This window comes from Scyliorhinus canicula, chromosome 26 (assembly GCF_902713615.1).
Source record: "Scyliorhinus canicula chromosome 26, sScyCan1.1, whole genome shotgun sequence".
NCBI classification, from domain to species: Eukaryota; Metazoa; Chordata; class Chondrichthyes; order Carcharhiniformes; family Scyliorhinidae; genus Scyliorhinus; species Scyliorhinus canicula.
Window position 1 is genome coordinate 8,284,541 of NC_052171.1, and position 20,062 is coordinate 8,304,602.

The 20,062-nt window shown below is 47.2% G+C and overlaps 1 protein-coding gene across 2 annotated transcripts; it reads left to right on the forward strand.

Annotated features, from left to right (window-relative positions):
- Positions 1 to 1,065: 1,065 nt before the first annotated feature.
- Positions 1,066 to 19,435, forward strand: enkd1 (enkurin domain containing 1). 2 transcript variants are annotated; one of them, XM_038785520.1, is made up of 9 exons: positions 1,066 to 1,150; positions 5,518 to 5,620; positions 8,647 to 8,871; positions 10,652 to 10,824; positions 12,352 to 12,501; positions 13,368 to 13,537; positions 14,849 to 14,985; positions 16,228 to 16,400; positions 19,251 to 19,435. In XM_038785520.1, the coding sequence occupies exons 2-8, from the start codon at positions 5,536 to 5,538 to the stop codon at positions 16,386 to 16,388; spliced, it is 1,101 nt and encodes a 366-aa protein (XP_038641448.1). In that variant the 5' UTR covers positions 1,066 to 1,150; positions 5,518 to 5,535; the 3' UTR covers positions 16,389 to 16,400; positions 19,251 to 19,435. The 2 variants fall into 2 exon arrangements, with proteins under 2 accessions (XP_038641448.1, XP_038641450.1); XM_038785522.1 differs by lacking the exon at positions 1,066 to 1,150 and adding an exon at positions 3,830 to 3,848.
- The last annotated feature ends 627 nt before the right edge of the window (positions 19,436 to 20,062 follow it).

The window sequence follows — 20,062 nt, forward strand, 5'->3', positions numbered from 1 at the left end:
ACTGTATTACCCTGATATTGACAGTCAGACTGTATTACCCTGATATTGACAGTCCGACTGTATTACCCTGATATTGACAGTCAGACTGTATTACCCTGATATTGACAGTCAGACTGTATTACCCTGATATTGACAGTCAGACTCTGTATTACCCTGATATTGACAGTCAGACTCTGTATTACCCTGATATTGACAGTCAGACTCTGTATTACCCTGATATTGACAGTCAGACTCTGTGTTACCCTGATATTGACAGTCAGACTCTGTATTACCCTGATATTGACAGTCAGACTGTATTACCCTGATATTGACAGTCAGACTGTATTACCCTGATATTGACAGTCAGACTGTATTACCCTGATATTGACAGTCAGGCTGTATTACCCTGATATTGACAGTCAGACTGTATTACCCTGATATTGACAGTCAGACTGTATTACCCTGATATTGACAGTCAGACTGTATTACCCTGATATTGACAGTCAGACTCTGTGTTACCCTGATATTGACAGTCAGACTCTGTATTACCCTGATATTGACAGTCAGGCTGTATTACCCTGATATTGACAGTCAGGCTGTATTACCCTGATATTGACAGTCAGACTGTATTACCCTGATATTGACAGTCAGACTGTATTACCCTGATATTGACAGTCAGGCTGTATTACCCTGATATTGACAGTCAGGCTGTATTACCCTGATAGTGACAGTCAGGCTGTATTACCCTGATATTGACAGTCAGACTGTATTACCCTGATATTGACAGTCAGACTGTATTACCCTGATAGTGACAGTCAGGCTGTATTACCCTGATATTGACAGTCAGGCTGTATTACCCTGATAGTGACAGTCAGGCTGTATTACCCTGATATTGACAGTCAGACTGTATTACCCTGATATTGACAGTCAGGCTGTATTACCCTGATATTGACAGTCAGACTCTGTGTTACCCTGATATTGACAGTCAGACTGTATTACCCTGATATTGACAGTCAGACTCTGTGTTACCCTGATATTGACAGTCAGAGTCTGGCTGGGTGGAGGGACGGGTGGATGACGAAGGGACGCGGCTGCCATGACGACGAACGTGACGCAATGACGCAGCGTCGACGTGCGGACGGTTGGAGCGGCTGAGGTCCCGGTCCGGAGGGTGAGTCGCTGTCCCCCCCCCCCCCCCCCCGGACACTCCCCCCCCCTTCCCCCCCGGACACCCCCCCCTTCCCCCCCAGACCCTGCCCCCTTCCCCCCCAGACCCTGCCCCCTTCCCCCCCAGACCCTGCCCCCTTCCCCCCCAGACCCTGCCCCCTTCCCCCCCAGACCCTGCCCCCTTCCCCCCCAGACCCTGCCCCCTTCCCCCCAGACCCTGCCCCCTCTCCCCCCCAGACCCTATCCCCCCTCCCCCAGACCCTATCCCCCTTCCCCCCTCCCCCCAGACCCTACCCCCCTCCCCTCAGACCCTATCCCCCTTCCCCCTCCCCCCCCAGACCCTATCCCCCTTCCCCCTCCCCCCCAGACCCTATCCCCCTTCCCCCTCCCCCCCCAGACCCTTTCCCCCTTCCCCCCCAGACCCTACCCCCCTTCCCCCCAGACCCTACCCCCGTTCCCCCCAGACCCTACCCCCGTTCCCCCCAGACCCTACCCCCCTTCCCCCCAGACCCTACCCCCGTTCCCCCCAGACCCTACCCCCCTTCCCCCCAGACCCTATCCCCCTTCCCCCCAGACCCTATCCCCCTTCCCCCCCAGACCCTATCCCCCTTCCCCCCCAGACCCTATCCCCTTCCCCCCCAGACCCTATCCCCTTCCCCCCCAGACCCTATCCCCCTTCCCCCCCAGACCCTATCCCCCCTCCCCCTATCCCCCTCCCCCTATCCCCCCTCCCCCCAGACCCTATCCCCCCTCCCCCCAGACCCTATCCCCCTATCCCCCTCCCCCCATTCCCCCTCCCCCCAGACCCTATCCCCCTATCCCCCTATCCCCCTCCCCCCATCCCCCCTCCCCCCAGACCCTATCCCCCCTCCCCCAGACCCTATCCCCCCTCCCCCCAGCCCCTATCCCCCCTCCCCCCAGACCCTATCCCCCCTCCCCCCAGACCCTATCCCCCCTCCCCCCAGACCCTATCCCCCTTCCCCCCCTGACCCTATCCCCCTTCCCCCCTGACCCTATCCCCTTCCCCCCCCCTGACCCTATCCCCCTTCCCCCCTCCCCCCCCAGACCCCTTCCCCCCCTTCCCCCCCAAACCCTGCCCCCCTTCCCCCCCAAACCTTGCCCCCCTTCCCCCCAGACCCTGCCGCCCTTCCCCCCAGACCCTGCCGCCCCCTTCCTCCCCCCAGACCCTGCCGCCCCCCCAGACCCTGCAGTCCCCTTCCTCCCCCCAGACCCTGCCGCCCCTTCCTCAAACCCTGTCCTATGGATCCATGGTCCCAGCTATGTTTCTGACCAGCAAACAACTTGGAACAGGCTGCTGTTAATCCTGCAATAAAACGAGAATTAGAATAGTGGTTCTGAAACCTTTTTGTTCACGGACCCTGGGCGGCAAGATGGCACAGTAGTCAGTGGTCAGCACTGCTGCCTCACAGCGCCAGGGACTAGGGTTCAATTTCAGCCTCGCCTGACTGTCTGTGTGGAGTTTGATTTAGTGATTTATCCTGCTGGACCAAGTCATGTAAAAGTCCGATTCAGAATCTCATAATCCTTCATCAATAAATTTAGCGTTCTCACACTGGGTCCACCTCCAGAATATGAACTTGTCATTTCACAGTTCACCTGGTTATGTACCTGACCATCATTTGCTGTCTTTTTTTATAAATTCAGAGCACCCAATTCTTTTTTTTTTCCATTAAAGGGGCAATTTAGCGTGGCCAATCCACCTACCCTGCATATCTTTGGGTTGTGGGGGCGAAACCCACGCAGACACGGGGAGAATGTGCAAACTCCACACGGACAGTGACCCGGAGCCGGGATCGAACCTGGGACCTCAGCGCCGTGAGGCAGCAGTGCTAACCACTGCGCCACCGTGCCGCCCTATCATTTGCCGTCTTGATTCGCTTTTATTGCTCTGAAGCTTTTGTACATTGAGGGCCTAAATTGGCGACAGCATTCTGATCTGTTCGTATTTAGAATCACAAATACACAGTCCTCCATTGAGGAGGCAGTGGCGCCGTGATATTGTCGCTGGAGTAGCAATGCAGAGGCCCAGGGTAAAGGGGACCCGGGTTCAAATCCCACCAGGGCTGATGGTGAAATTTTAATTCAATGAAAGGCCTGGAATTAAAAATCTAATGACCATTAAACCATTGTCGATTGTTGGAAAAAACCATCTGGGTCACTATAGTCCTTTAGGGAAGGGAATCTGCCGTCCTTACCCGGTCTGGCCTACATGTGATGCCAGACCCACAGCGATGTGGTTGACTCTTAAATGCCCTCCGGAATGGGCAATAAATGCTGGCCCAGCCAGTGACGCCCACATCCCATGGATAAATAAATAAAAAATATTGGTTTGTTTTACAGAAATAAAGTAACGAACCATACGAGGTTTTGCCGCACCAGTGAATTACAATCGGAGATTTCAGTTTTTTGTGTCATATCTTTCTGAAGCTTCATCATTCACTGACCAAGGAACAAAGAATCCATCTGCCCATTACTGTTTTGGTGTGCTCACTTTCCCATTTAGTTGATGGAACAGCCAGACAGGAGAGGGTAAAACAGAAAGTCACACTGGAGGCAAAAGGACCAGCCTCCTAATCCCTGAAGATATTTTGGGATACGTTGATTTTTGCTGCAGATTGCAAGCAGCTTCCCCAGTGCTGTCCTGGGACCTCATCCATTCGACGGTGATTTACTTGGTTGAAGTACGAGAACATTGTTAATTTAATAATCTTTAGTGTCACAAGTAGGCTTACATTAACACTGCAATGAGGTTACTGTGAAAAGCCCCTAGTCGCCACATTCCGGCGCCTGTTCGGGTACACGGAGGGAGAATTCAGAATGTCCAAATTACCTCACAGCACATTTAGGGACTTGTGGGAGGAAACCAGAGCAAACCCACGCAGACACGGGGAGAACGTGCAGACTCCCCACAGACAGTCACCCAAGCCGGGAATCGATCCCCGGCGCTGTGAAGCCACAGTGCTACCGTTCTGCCCGAGCTTGAGCATTACACTGCGCAGGCACAGCAGATGGAGCAGGAAGTGACAGGAAACATTGCCGGATTAAGCGCAATGAGCAACACCATGACAAAATGGAGTTCAACGTTGTGGTACTGCAACTCTGGATTCGAGAAAGAGTCAAATCGAAAAACAACAGCGATTGATTCGGAGCAGAGGAGAAGCAAAGACATTTAAGCGTGTCGTTCATGCGCACTAAAGTCTAATTGGACGGGTAGAAAAACAAATTCCAAAAGATTGACGGACTAGTTATCTAAAATTAGAATAGTGAGGAATCGATGCTTCTGATCGGGTACAGGGCCCTGGACAGCCCTCACCTGGAGTATAACAAAAACAGAAAAACTCAGCAGCTCTGGTAGCATCTGGGGAGAGAGAAACAGTCCGATACGACTCTTCTGGGGTGTCACCTGAAGCACTGTGTTCAAGTTTGGGCACTGTACCTCAGGACAGGTCGAAATGCATAGAATTACCTCAAATCTACAGCACAGCAACACGGCCAGTCAACCTTGTAGGTTCATGTCAAGATTTATGCTCCACATTTGCCTCCATCAAACTATTCGCGAAACTTCCCTTCTCCCTCTCCCTCATGTACTTTAATATATCCACGGTGGCTCAGTGGTTAGCACTGTTGCTTCACCGCCAGGGACCCTGGTTTGATTCCCGCTTGGGTCACTGTCTGTGCGGAGTCTGCACGTCCTCCCTGTGTCTCTGTGGGCTTCCTCCGGGTGCTCCGGTTTCCTCCCACAAGCCCCGAAAGACGTGCTGTTCGGTGAATTGGACATTCTGAATTCTCCCTCTGTGTACCCGAACAGGCGCCGGAGTGTGGCGACTGGGGGATTTTCACAGTGACGTCATTGCAGTATTAATGTAAGCTGACTTGTGACACTAATAAATATTATGTTATTCACCTCGCACATTGTGGGAGTGAGTTACACACTCCAACCACTCTCTTGAGTAACAAAATTATTCCTGAATCCCTTGTTGGATTTAATTGGTGTATAAGGTGGCAAATCTAATACAGTAACTGCAGAGGGTCTTGGCTTCTGCAGGGGAATTCCAAACGGCCAGGAGGGGGTAAAATTAGAACGAGAATATTTGGGAGAGAAATCAGGATGCATGTTTTCGCAGGTAGGTGTAAATCTGCACTTCTGTCCTTCAAAAGACCCTGACGCTGGAGATCAAATGAAATTTCGAAGACTGAAATGGGACGTTTTTTTGTGAAGTAGGGGTGTCCAGCGATATGGGACAAGCACAGGCAAAGGTGTTGAGGCACAGGTGCTGAATGATGTTTGCCTACTTTTGTTCTTTTTACCTGGTTTTTCAATCAAACTGTTTTGACATTGCTTTCTTGCAGTACTGCGAGGAAACAAAGATGTCCGAGGGCCCCTCCAAGATATCTGGTCCCATTCCCCCGGACCCAACGCTATTCCCAGATTTCTACCGGCGGCCACTGTCGGGTGAGTTTGTGCGGATGAAGTGCTTCCATTTGCCTTTTCCATTCTCGGCTGAATGGCCTCATCTGACCTGCGAGGAGACCAAGCATAAGCCGTGCGGAGGGGGAATTTATTTGGCTCGCCATGCCTGACCACCCCCTTGTCCATTCTGCGCACCAGGAATCCATCTTGGTGACGCCAGAAGACGTCAACAAGAGCAAAGTGTACAAAATAAGTGTCTTTACCTTGTTATTTTGGAAGCCGAGTATTGTTAATGTACATACAATTCTATAAGCTTGGGAGAATGTTACAACCTGGAATCTAACTGAGAGGTTCAATTATTTTATATGTACAATAATTGGGAATGATTTAAAATACAGAAATGTAGTCAAGCACCCGATACAGGTAATTCTGCGAGTGAAGATTCTTACGGACGCCTGGTCAGTGCTCAACAAAGGTTAAGATCCAGACACACAATGTTTTTAAGTTTTAAGATTGTGCAGTAAAGATAGATTAGTTCTGGGTGTGATAACAGAAGAAATTGAGCATTGTTATTTATAAACAAAACATTATTTAAACAACAGAAACTAAAACAATACTTAAACTTTCAAATTTCACCGTTCTTACACTACCAGATTATATGAAGTTTCTTAACCTTAACGCACAAAGTCCCATTAAACAACATGTGGCATTTAAATAGAGCTCTCGTTCCACTTGCACATCCAGCAAAGGCAGCACTTTCATTTAGGAAACAATCTTTCTTCTGTTGGGACATCTCTTTCAGAATTATTTTTCAAATCTCTCTCTCTCTCTCTCTCTGGCAGTTTCCAAGACCTGTTCCATGGCTGCTTACATCTTTAAACTAGCAGGCTTCGTGACCTGACTAGCTGCTCTCCACAGCCTCCTCCTTCCAGGTTTCCTGATCTCCTTGGCTGCCCATCTGCTTTTGCCTTTGTTGCCAAAAGGATGTCTCTTTTTTGCTCTCTCTCCCGCTCTCTCTCTTGCTCGCTCTCTTACTCTCTTACTCTCTCTCGATAGATTCAGATTCTGTTAATGGGAAATGGGTGATCGTGCAGGAGTGTCCCGAAAGACAATGGGCCTTTGGTGAATCACATTATGCATTTCCAAACGGGTTTAAGTCTGAATGGGAGCACGTGACTCAGCCAGGAATGAGTGTGTCCCTTTGAGCTCGGGCTAACAGCATTGTCCCTCAATCTGTTTAAACCTTTAAATTGTCTGCTCTATTTTGCGCCCCATTTCTGAACTCATCTCCCTATTATGATAAGGTGCATTGTCTGTAATTAACCCAATGTTAAAGCTTTTGTGACACCTAATTAATGGAGATGATTTTAATATTTTATCTACACTTTTGTTTTAAATTGTGCCTTTGTTTTGTGCTGATCCTATGATCATCATGAAATATGATCATCGTTGTAGAGATCTACCATGCGGATCTAGTGAAGTGTTGCAACACTAAAACTCAGTAGAAATTTGAGTTACACTTCTCGGATGCAAACAAGAATCTTTATTGCCTCTATTTGATTACAAATAAGAGAAACTTAAATCTATTCTCAATAAAGTCCGGCTTGCAAAAGGACTTAAAGAGAAGTAACTTATAAACAATTTAACTTTCAAAATAATACAGAAATGGTTTCTTGCTCACTTGCATTTACTTCAAGAGTTGGAGTGGAAAAGTGAAAATAGAGATAACGAGTAGTTAGATCAAAGTATAGAATGATCCTGGATAAAGATGCCAGTACTGACCATCATGTTTAAGGAGAATTTTATCAGTCTTAAGCCACCTGTCTACATCTCTATGTTGTCCTAATTGGTTTGAGTGAGAATCAAATACATTTGATTCGATGGTTAACTGTCAATCCTCAATGTGCAGCATAAGTTCTGAATGTTTTATGTTTGAATATTTGTGCATGCTATGGAATTTGTGCTATTATCAAGACTGGTTTATACTGGTTTTCTGCTGACTTTACTTTATCCACATTATGAACAATATGTTGCTATTATATGTTGCTATGGTGCTTACTTCGACCGGTACAGCTCATTTCTTAATGTCAAACTGACTTTGAAAATCTGTTTATTAGAACAATAGCCTGTTCATTTTGTCAGCAGAACTGTTGTTTTAATCTACAATTAGTTTGTGCATGTGTCAGGCTTTTGTGCTTCTGTTAAAGTTATGTGATTTGTCATGGCCTAAGGTTATGAGTACTGAAATCCTTATTTTAAAATGGGTATTAAAACTGGGCTTTAATATTTGCATTAAAATAGCCCTTTTACCTATCAGAAAATAGGGGATTACTATCAATCGTGTAGGATGAAGAAATAGCTGGTAATTGACTTACCAATCGCTACACTGACCAGGGTATGTTGTATAGAGGATGATTGATCTCTGCGGGTTTGTGATAAGTCTCTTAACACACTTGAGAGTCTTGGAGGTTCTCTCAGAGCTTGATAATTCAAACAATTCTGTAACATATAGTGGAAGAAAACCCTCGACATTTTGCTTATGATGTTAAATTACATCCCAGTCTGTGCTGTGAATCAACTCGAGGTTATTCTAAGCTTAGTGGATGAATCTAAAGAGGATAGCCATGTTTCTCACCCCTAATAATAATAATCTTTATTAGTGTCACAAGTAGGCTTACATTAACACTGCAATGAAGTTCCTGTGAAAATCCCCTCGTCGCCACAGGATACACAGAGGGAGAATTCAGAATGTTCAATTCACCTAACATGCGCGTCTTTTGGGACTTGTGGGAGGAAACCGGAGCACCCGGAGGAAACCCGCGCAGGCACGGGGAGAACGTGCAGACTCCGCACAGACAGTGACCCGAACCGGGAATCGAACCTGGGTCCCTGGCGCCGTGAAGCAACAGTGCTAGCCACTGTGCTACCATGTTTCCTGGCCATTATTCAGTGAATGCTATTGGAAGTTGGCACCCTCAGCTCAGTATGAGGATCCTCGTAACTGAATGATCAATTTACTGGTTGGCTTTACTGAATTCTAATTTTTTGTCTCCTGTTTCTGCCTACAGCTCGGGGTCGGTTGGAAGGGAACAGCCTAAAGTTGGACTTCCTCTCGGGACCGTTGGCGCCGGATCCCACCTTGTACCCATCGTGCTACAGTGCCCGCCCATCGCAGCCTGCTCCTCGTGTGCATTTGAATGGCAGAGAGTTCCTGGAAAGAGGGCAAAGGGGCTCTGTTGGTATGCTGCTACAACTGGAAGGAGTGTCATTGCACAGACCACTGTCTCCAAAAAGTAAATTGATCCTTATACAGCTTATTTCTTGGGGGAGTAGGGGATGAGTTATGTTGGGCATCTATTAGGATTGGAATCCACAGCCTCTGGTACTGAATTAAAATTCCTACAGTGCAAAGGAGACCATTTGGCCATCGAGTCTACACTAACCCTCTGAAAGAGCACCCTACCCGGGCCCACTCCCCTGCCCTATTCCCGTAATACCATAAAGTGCACATCTTTGGACACTAACGGCAATTTATCATGGCCAATTCACCTAACCTGCACGTCTTTGGACTGTGGGAGTAAACCAGAGCACCCGAAAGAAGCCCACGCACACACGGGGAGAATGTGCAGATTCCACACAGACAGAATTGAACCCGCGTCCCTGGCACTGTGAGGCAGCAGTGCTAGCCACTGTGCCGGGTAAATAATACAGCTCCATAAATGAGAAAGCTATTCAAACAATAAAATAACATTTTGGGATCGGGTGCATCTATTTTAACGGTCTGCTTTATTTTGATTTCAAGCTCTCCTTGTCTGTATGGCAGCTGTTGTTCTGCTGCTTGACGTTAAGCTGGCTATTTTCCTCAAGTGATCGACATCTGACAGACCGCTTGTGGTAAATCACTGTCAGTTGGGATCAACCATTTTGAGATGTTTTTGGTGGGAGGGGGGCTAAAATTCCAGATTTTAGGACCCGGGCAGTTGAAGGCATCGCCAGCAGCTACTGGTGGAGCAATGCAAATCGGGAAAGCACAGGCCAGAATTGGAAGTGTACCGACATGGGGAAGTGGTGCATTCTGGGAGGAAGAATGAGGAAGAACAATGGAAAATAAAGGATGCAATTCTAAAGAGGCTACAGGAGTAGAAGGACTGGGAGTATATGTGCACATATCAATGTAGGTGCCAGGATAGGTTGAGAAAGTGGTTAATAAGGCATATGGAAGACTAGGCATTATAAATAGACTCCAGAGGCGGAGAGGGGAAGGATCAGGAACAGGAGGAAACGAATTTGAGGCGATTGGTAAAAGAACTAAAGGCAGCATGTGGAAAAGCTTTTTCACATAGCGAGCGGTTAGGATCCAGAATGCACTACCTGAGCGTACAGTGGAGGCAGAGTCCATCGTTGCTTTCAAAAAGGGGCAGCATGTGGCGCAGTGGTCAGCACTAGGACTGCGGCGCTGAGGATCCGTGTTCGAATCCCGGCCCTGGGTCACTGTCCGTGTGGAGTTTGCACTTTCTCCCCGTGTCTGCGTGGGCTTCATCCCCACAATCCAATGATGTGCAGGTTAGGTGGATTGGCCACGCTAAATTGCCCCTCAGTTAGGAAAAAAATAAATAATTGGGTACTCTAAATTGATTTTAAAAATTAAAAATCGTTTCAAAAGGGTGTGGGTCAATTTCTGAAGAGAAAATTAAATCGGGGCTTTGGGGAAATGGCAGGTGAGGGAATTCCCGAGTTTAGGATCCAGGCAGTTAAAGGCATGGATGGCTGCCAATGGTGCCGCAATTAAAATCAGGTGTGCACCGGACACCAGAATTGGAGAAGTACAGGGGCTAGGGTCAGTTGCTCTTTCTGAGGAAACAATGGGCTGAATGGTCTCCTGTGCTATCACCATTTTATCTGCAAGATCAGCAGCACTTGACATGAAAATATTTGCCGTAATCATGGTTTTCATGAGAAGGCAATGCCTGCTTCGTTAATTCGATACCGTGAAAATCAATACACCTCTCGATGGCTCACTGGAGAATCTGCCCCATGGGCCTCCCATCTGACAGGAATCTTGTTTCTCCGCAGAGAAAGAGCCAAGGGATCACGAGAAGGAGAATGTGCGGCGAATGCGTGAGATCCAGAAGAAATGCCGGGAGAAGGACCACGAGCGGGAGCTGAATGGCCCCAAACCTGTGAAAGCACTGTGGAAGTCCCAGAAGTACGAAGCCGTTCCTTCGAAAGTGATGGCGCAGTTACAGGTACAGATGTGGGGTAGTCATGAGGACAAGACCGCACTGACATTAGGCTGGGTTCACCAATGACTTGTGCACACAAACACGATATGGTTCACCATCAGGTTGCATGCTTGGTGTATGTTACATTCGCTGATCTCAGCCATTGTGACTGAGGTGCCCCTCGACTTGAATATGACGCTCCCAAGGCCAAATAGACAGTCAACACTCAGCCTCAATTCACTCCCAAGCTACATACCTTGAATGAGATGTTGCACGTATAGCAGTGAAAACTGACAAAACAAATCAGAATAGAGGTTAGAGATGCAACTTGAAGGGTAGCACAGTTTTAGCTTAAAGAAAACATCAGGAAAAGCTGATGAGACTGTATCCGTGGAGAAACAGAGGTCTTTCAAGTTTTAAGACCCTTTTTCATGCTCTTAAGAATTGGAAAGTCGACTGACTGACCTCTTTCTCCACAGATGCTGCCTGAGTACTTGTAGCTTTTTCTGTTTCGTTTTCAGATTTCCAAAGCAGGATTTTTGCTTACATTTTATTATCTGCAGGGCAGCTCGGTGGCGCAGTGGTTAGCACTGGCGCTGAGGACCCGGGTTCAATCCCAGCCCCGGGTCACTGTCCGTGTGGAGTTTGCACATTCTCCCTGTGTCTGCGTGGCTCTCACCCCCACAACCCAAAGATGTGCAGGTTAGGTGGATTGGACACACTGAATTCCCCCTTAAATGGAAAAAAATAATTGGGTACTCAAAAACATTTTATTATCTGCTTTAATGTGGTTGTTAACGGCAAATAAATCAATGTAGCGTAATTCTTCAGAAGTTTACTTGCTAAGGAAGTGTTTCAAAAGTGCTTTTAATCTTAGCGTGAAATCTTTTGATGTTTCAGGAAGTAAAGTGGCCATAGTCCCAGATGACCATGGGCTGCTTTCCCCTTTGAGGGGAGAGAGCTGACTGGTGGTGGGTTTAACCTGAGGAGCACCACCCCCCAGGGTTGGGTTGAGAAGACGGGGCTCTTCATGAATAACCTCCGCCGGTGCAGGAATTGAACCCACGCTGCTGGCCTGGCTCTGCATTACCAACCAGCCGTCTAACCAACTGAGCTCTATTTATAATCTTATGCTTTAAAACGTGTGACAGACGCTTTTGGTGCACTTGTTTATCTCTGTGGACTGCACAATATATTTTCTATCCCTTTCCTATAATCGCAGGAGAACCCTCCAACTGAAGTGCAGGAACCAGCCAGTTTATTGAGGAGTTATTGCGGATTTTAGTATTTTCTGCAGCCGGGACTAAGCTTAGGACAGCAAGTGTTTTCCCTTTTTAGTTTATGTGGTGGTTCAATTGATGCAGTTTCAAATGAGTTCCCTACATACCAGGACTGTCACGTTGGCCTGCATTGTCGCACCTCTTAGCTTCCCTGAGCAGGATGAGGGAGAGTGGCAGAAATTGCAGTTTGACAACATTTTCTAACGTAACTGCAGGAGACGCTCTTGTTTTTTGCGCCTTTCCCACTTTCCCGTTTGCTGTTCATCCTCAGGCGAGTTCGCCCCCCCAGCATTCGGAGAGCCAGCAGTATCTCAAAGCACACTCCAGATGTGGGGCTGGGGTTTACCCGAAACGATCCTTGTCACCAAGTCCACCGAAAGCAGAGAGTTGCGCTGAAGCAGCAGAGGACGCCAACACAGAAGTGAGTATAGGCTTGGACCAAATTCGTCTTGCGCACCCGCGTTATTACACTTCACTCCTGGGCTTGTTTGTAACGTTTACCTGATCACATGCTGCCTGGAAATGTTCTGTTGTGTGGCTGGCAAAAAGGGACCGTAACTCCTTACCATCCCCTATCTGCATCAATGGTGCCGAGGTGGAGATGGTTGACAGTTTCAAATTCCTAGATGTACACATCACGTCGACGCTACGGCCAAGAAAGCACAACAGCGCCTATACTTCCTCAGGAAACTAAGGAAATTCGGCATGTCCACATTGACTCTTACCAGCTTTTACAGATGCACCATAGAAAGCATCCTATCGGGCTGTATCACAGCCTGGTATGGCAACTGCTCGGCCCAGCACCGTAAGAAACTTCAGAGAGTCGTGAATACCGCCCAGTCCATCACACGAACCTGCCTCCCATCCACTGACTCCATCTACACCTCCCGCTGCCTGGGGAAAGCGGGCAGCCTAATCAAGGATCCCTCCCACCCGGCTTACTCACTCTTCCAACTTCTTCCATCGGGCAGGAGATACAAATGTCTGAGAACACTCACTAACAGATTCAAAAACAGCTTCTTCCCTGCTGTTACCAGACTCCTAAATGACCCTCTTATGGACTGAACTGATCTCTCCACACACCTTCTCTACTGAGTAGCACTAAGCTCCGTATGCTTCACCCGATGTCTATGTATTTATATTGAGTGTCTATCGTACGCCCTATGTTTTTTCATGCATGGAACAAACTGCCTGGATTGTACGCGAAGAATACTTTTCATTGAACCTCAGTACACGTGACGATAAATCTAAATCAGTTACCAATCTCCTTGTTGTTTTCTGTTCAAGATTCAAATCAAAGGTCTGAACATCGATTTTGTCAGGCACAACGCACAGAATGCAAGGAGAATGCCAGTGCGACGCTCCAAATCTGTGCAGTCACTTGCAGATGTGCTGGAGAGGAAAGCGAAAGAGCAACAGGACTACATAAGCAAGAATAAAGGACAGCTGCCTCAGTAGTAAGCATGAATTATTGGCCTAATCAATCCCTTTTCTGTTTTCTCATTCCGTTTCTGCTCCTTATTAAATCAGTCCACTGCTTACTTGCCCTTTAGAGAACTTGAAACCCACTTGAAACCCTTGCGATGTCGAGATCAATGTTTAATAGAGCTGCATTCTCTATTTCACTCTTTCCCAGAACCTCAATACCCTCAGGTTTTCGTTCCTTCTGCCGTCTGCAAGCTTTTAAACCTCAAGGTTGACGCTGTTTAATCACTCGTTGCTGATTAATCTTGATTTCTCTTTCATCGATTTTACGGATCCTTAGCCCTGGTTTCTTAAGACAGAATCATTAGTTGACATAACCTTCAAGTTCAATTGTTGAATTGCCTCATAGAATCCCTACAGTGCAGAAGGAGGCCATTTTGCCCATCGAGTCTGCACTGATCCACTCCCTACCCATAATCCCGTAATTTAACCTGCACATCCCAGGACACTAAGGGGCAATAGATCACGGCCAATCCACCTAACCTGCACACCTTTGGACTGTGGGAGAAAAGCAGAGCACCCGGAGGAAACCCACGCAGACATGGGGGAGAAAGTACAAACGGGCAGCACTGCTGCCTCACGGCGCCGAGGTCCCAGGTTCGATCCCGGCCCTGGGTCACTGTCCGTTGAGTTTGCACATTCTCCCCGTGTTTGCGTGGGTTTTGCCCCCATAACCCAAAAATGTGCAGGGTAGGTGGATTGACCACACTAAATTGCCCCTTAATTGGAAAAAAAAAACTCCACACAGTCACCCGAGGCCGGAATTGAACCCAGGTCCCTGGCGCTGTAAGACAACAGTGCTAACCACTGTGCCACCCAACAAAAATGGCACCCAACGTGTTGCACCCGCATTCACTTTCCCTCTATTTTTCTCATGGTAGCATGGTGGTTAGCATCAATGCTTCACAGCTCCAGGGTCCCAGGTTCGGTTCCCGGCTGGGTCACTGTCTGTGCAGAGTCTGCACGTCCTCCCCCTGTGTGCGTGGGTTTCCTCCGGGTGCTCCGGTTTCCTCCCACAGTCCAAAGATGTGCGGGTTAGGTGGATTGGCCATGCTAAATTGCCCGTAGTGTCCTAAAAAGTAAGGTTAAGGGGGAGTTGTTGGGTTACTGGTATAGGGTGGATACGTGCGTTTGAGTAGGGTGATCATTGCTCGGCACAACATTGAGGGCCGAATGGCCTGTTCTGTGCTGTACTGTTCTAAATTCTAAATTCTGGTAAATAAATTTTCCATTTTCCTACTTTACCACTGAGGATGTCGAATTTCTGTTTTGGCTGTTTCCAGTTTGATTGAACGGAAGGATCAGTGGAGGAAAGAGGAAGAGGAACGACGGAAGAATATTCCTGATCCTAGCATGCCTCCTGGCCACACTCGGATGCCAGAGAATGAACGTCTGGAGACACTCAACTCCCTCCAACAAAGTATGTGTGATGTGCCTGCAGATGGAGGTTAAAGCTTTAATTGAGACTGCTTATTCTACGCTTTCGTATTTGTGGAATTTAATTCCATTTGTCCTGAAGTTTGGAGTGTAATAGTCTCGAAACTCTGGAGGCTTAGAAACCTGACATAGAAGACTGAATTGGAAGATCTGTTTTGATTAGCTATCATTCACGTTTCCATTCTCAACACCCCACCAAACCAGAGGCTTTGCTAATCTTCAGTAATAATAATCTTTATTGTCACAAGTAGGCTTACATTAACACTGCAATGAAGTTACTGTGAAAACCCCCTCATCGCCACATTCCGGCGTCTGTTCAGGTACACAGAGGGAGAATTCAGAATGTCCAATTCACCCAACAAGCACGTCTTTCGGAACTTGCGGGAGGAAACCGGAGCACCCGGAGGAAACCCACGCAGACACGGGAAGAACGTGCAGACTCCGCACAGACAGTGACCCAAGCCGGGAATCGAACTGTGACCCAGTCACAGTCGTGGCAGTCGTGGACTTTTAGAGTGATTATGAGGCACTTGCCGTTCTGCAAATGGTGCTGAAGCCATCAAATGTTGCTAGCTTGGAGCTGCCCAGTCTTGACTGGGCTTTAATGTGTGCAATGTATCTGCAGCAGAGGTACTTCACATCCTGTGAGAATCCAGGCACTGTCGGAGTATCATTTTAAAATTTTATTTATAAATTTCGAGTACCCAATTCTTTTTTTCCAATTAAGGGGCAATTTAGCGTGGCCAATCCACCGGAATCCTACTGTTAGAACATTTTATTGGGCTATTCCTCTGTGGAACCCACTGATGGGGCATATCTACCATCCTTTCACGTTCTGTTTAATTATTGGCAAAGCTGTAAAAGGTAGTGGGCAGTTTCACTTTGCAGATATATCCTCTATTGAGCTGCAATGGCTTTGTGAGTTTGGCCCACCAAACAGAGCTGCTGAGGATTCACACAAAGTATTGGGCTGACTGAAGCACGTGATATTGTTTGAAATTGTCTTGTTCTTCCCTTTTTTCCACTTCTGACAGCCAATCCTTTCAAATGTTATTATACCCATGTATTTCCAGCCATTTTCCAAGCAGCGTTGCCGGAGATAGGCCCAACAAAAAGGTTTGGAGCTGCCGCCTAATCATTAAGATTGCGCCGAGTACTGGCCTTTGCAATGTGTTAGAACATGCTCTTGCTCACGTGGCGTAATCGTCCTCCATCCTCCCCACAGCCCAAATGCAGCTGACCAAGCAATTGCTGATGTTCCCTGTACGAGTGGACACCATCGGCATGCGCAATCGGCGCACTGACCTCGAGAAGAAGCTGGCGGAGATTGAAGAAGCCATCAAAATATTCTCCCGGCCCAAAGTTTTCATCAAAACCAACGACTAAGCGGCCCATGAGGTAAAATATAGACTGCGGCGACTTTTCTGTCGGGCGGGGCGGAGGCTGTTCTATTTGTTACTCGGGTTGATAGTTTTGATCAAAGTGGTTTATGATGTGAAAGAGAGAGAAGAGTTGAGCAGTGTGATACCAAAGCTGAAGCAGCGGCAATGCCACACATGATTGGTTTTAGAAAACGGGGTTTGAGGAAGCTGGACTTGGTACTACCCAAGTGGCTGAGCTAATGCCAGACAATCCATGGTCTACATTGGGCTAGCAGTCGAGGCATCACAATTGAGCCCACAGTCCAAAGCCAGGAAGGCTTCCACTCATGAATGACTTGTGCAGATACCTCCTTGGGAAAGACAGGATTTAACTTGACTTGTCTTCCATTGTCTTTTTTTAAAAATAATTTTTATTCATATTTTCACATTTTCACAAAAAAGAAAACAATAACAGAAAATTGTAAGAACAAAAAAAAACAGACCCCCCCACCCCCCCGTAAATACAAAAGAGAAACAATAAATTAACGCCCGTCATTGGCAAAAAACAGATATTCAACACCCCCCCCCCCCCCCCCCCCCCCCGGGTTGCTGCTGCTGACCTTTTGTTTTTACCGTTCTGCCAGGAGATCTAGGAATGGTTGCCATCTCCTGAAAAACCCCTGCACTGACCCCCTTAGGGCAAATTTCACCCTCTCCAATTTAATAAACCCCGCCATATCGTTGACCCAGGCCTCCACGCTTGGGGGCCTCGCATCCTTCCACTGAAGAAGAATCCTCCGCCGGGCTACTAGGGACGCAAAGGCCAGAACACCGGCCTCTTTCGCCTCCTGCACTCCCGGCTCCACTGCAACCCCAAATATTGCGAGTCCCCAGCCTGGATTGACCCTGGATGGGAAATGTTGGATGGTGACCAGCACCATCCGTCAAGGACAGGAGGGAGTTTTAATTTAAACAGCCCTGATTTCTGCCCTCACCATCCACCCATAAACAGGAAGGTGCTTTTGATTTTTGATTTCCCCCTTTGTAAATGGCGGCCGTTTTCCCAACCCCTCAGTTTTGCTCTGATCCAATCACACCAAGAGGAAAGAAAGATGTATAGGGCAAAGATCATAGAGAATTACTGTTTCACGTTAGCCCAGGGTCCAGAATCAAAGTCCAATGGCGTAGCCCTTCAAAGTAGGCAGGTTGAGGACGGATGCTGGATAAATCACTTTTCTGGTACAGATGGTTTCCACAATGAGATGAGCCTGTAGGGATGAATTATTCTTGTTGGAGGCGGTATGGAAGTTTGCATAGAAAACAGTGTACATGGAGAGCCAGGGATTCAAAAACCTAGACGGAACCCCATTTCTGCTACCTGCCTGATCACCCTCATCCCCCCCAATCTGTACAAAAATGCCTTACACTCTGAGGTGAAGATAGTTCCCTCATTTGTAGTGAGGGATTTACACTGACCAGTGACTGGGAGTTGTATGTACAGCAGCAGTGTCTCCGATAGAGTGGTGTTCTGCTGAAACTCATTGCTATTTGCTCAGCCTTATCTGGAAATATACGGAAGAGGCAGGAAGTCATATAGACATGTGTGATAGATTCTTTTCACCTCCATCTTTGAGCATCCCTGTCATGTGTGGTTTACAGTCCCAGTTGTTTAAACCAGAGTGGTGGGAACTGCCTCATGATCCTGTTTATTGAGGCATAGAGGATTCACGGGGAGTTTGACAGGGTAAATGCTGAGATGATGTTTCCTCTTGTAGCAAAGTCTAGGACCAGACGGCATAATCTCGGAGTCAGGGTCGCCCATTTGAGACCGAGGGAGGAATTTGTTTCAGAGGGGAGTGAATCTGTGAAATTCCTTACGACAGAGAGCTGTATAAGGTGGGCGGTTTAGTATGTTCAAGGCTGAGAGAGATAGATTTTTAATCAGTAAGGGAATCGAGGGTTATGGGGTTAAGGTGGGAAAGTGAAGCTGAGGATTTTATCAGATCAGCCATGATCTCTTGATTGGTGGAGCAGAGTCGATGGGCCGAATGGCCTACGTCTGCTCCTACGTCTTCTGGTCTTACAGCATTGAAAGACATCTTGCAAGTGTTATTAATCACAATAAAGAAGTACCGGGCACTGACACAATCCAATTTATGCCAACAGCTTCAGTAGTCCGAGAACAATTTTAGTCGCGAGGTCCATCTAGTGGCAAATGGCAGGTTTGCATTGGTTTGACTTTTAACTGTTGAAATAAAGCTGCAGTTTGCTGAACAGTAAAGTCCCGTTTCCACGGGTAACCAAAGTGCATGCTATACTATTGACGTGTCGAGACCTGGGAGGTCTGTCTTCCAATGAATACAGAAAGGTTCTGGAAATCCACAGCTGATCTGTCAGCATCTTAGCAGAGAAAAGATTTTCATTGTTAAAATGGCTGATCGCTGGGGCACTGTAGGTGAACTTTGGCAACAAATTTCTGACTCGGTTCCCTATCTGCTGTAAGGTGTGTGTAGGAATGTCAAGTTAAGCTGGAATCGAGCGTGGCTAAAATGGCCTCCATGAGGAAATGCCACAGCTGCATTATGGGGGAGAAGGAGACCATTGGCTCATTCATCTCACATGAAGCGTGGCCCATCTAAAACCCTGGAGGGCTCCTGCTGCCTCGGGAGCTCAACGCCCCTTATAGCTCACTACCTTCACGGGAGAATGACAGGAAACTTGGAAAATATTGACAGGAAATGACTTTTACAAAGCCCTTGATTTCGTACTCATGTTTCGAGATGCATTTACTTGGGTGAAGCTGCAAGATCAGTGTTTTGTGCCCAAATTATTGTGTTGTTTTTTGACGCCAAGTATTTTGGTTTTTGTTCTGTTATTTTTGATACAGGCCGCAAGCTGGAAGCTGCTCAATTCTACCTGGAGCCAAGACAAACTTCAATTTCTGGATCTGTTGTTCACTTTTTCTACCGACGTGTAAATAAATAAACTGTCAGATTTTTATTATCAATATAATTAAATAATTTTGTAAAAGTGATGCTTTTTCATTAAATTTATTAACTTTTGAAATAAAAAGTGAGTTTTAATTCTTTCGATATTTAATCATGGCAAATGTCTGGACACGTAAACCACGTTTCCAAGGAGTTATACCATGAGAGCTGGGAGAATGCATGTTAACAAATATCATATGACAAACAGCAGCCTCTCTCTTGCTCTCTCTTTTATCAATATTATCATGTGTTTCTCCTAATCTAAAAATAAGCTGTTCTATGAGCTATCCTACTCCCTGCATCCTCTCATTTGTTAAATTAAAACTCATCTTTCCAGGGCCACAAAGCTACGAAAGGCTATAGTTTGTTCAGCCGTCTCTTTCTCCATGTGCACTTTTTTGCTTATAATCTAACAATTATTCATTAGCTTTGAATAGCTTGTTCTTTCTTGGCGTGTGAGCATCACTGGCTCGGCCAGCATTCATTGTCCATCCCCAATTGCCCCCTACCGTGGGCAGCACGGTAGCATGGTGGTTAGCATAAATGCTTCACAGCTCCAGGGTCCAAGGTTCGATTCCCGGCTGGGTCACTGTCTGTGAGGAGTCTGCACATCCTCCCCGTGTGTGCGTGGGTTTCCTCCGGGTGCTCCGGTTTCCTCCCACAGTCCAAAGATGTGCGGGTTAGGTGGATTGGCTATGCTAAATTGCCCTTA

Bases quoted from the DNA above. Each gene is read 5' to 3' on its own strand.
- enkd1 (XM_038785520.1), top strand. From the start codon at position 5,536: ATGTCCGAGGGCCCCTCCAAGATATCTGGTCCCATTCCCCCGGACCCA. The intron at 8,872-10,651 runs GTAAATTGATCC...GTTTCTCCGCAG, and splicing joins CAGACCACTGTCTCCAAAAA to AGAAAGAGCCAAGGGATCAC. The intron at 13,538-14,848 runs GTAAGCATGAAT...GGCTGTTTCCAG, and splicing joins AAAGGACAGCTGCCTCAGTA to TTTGATTGAACGGAAGGATC.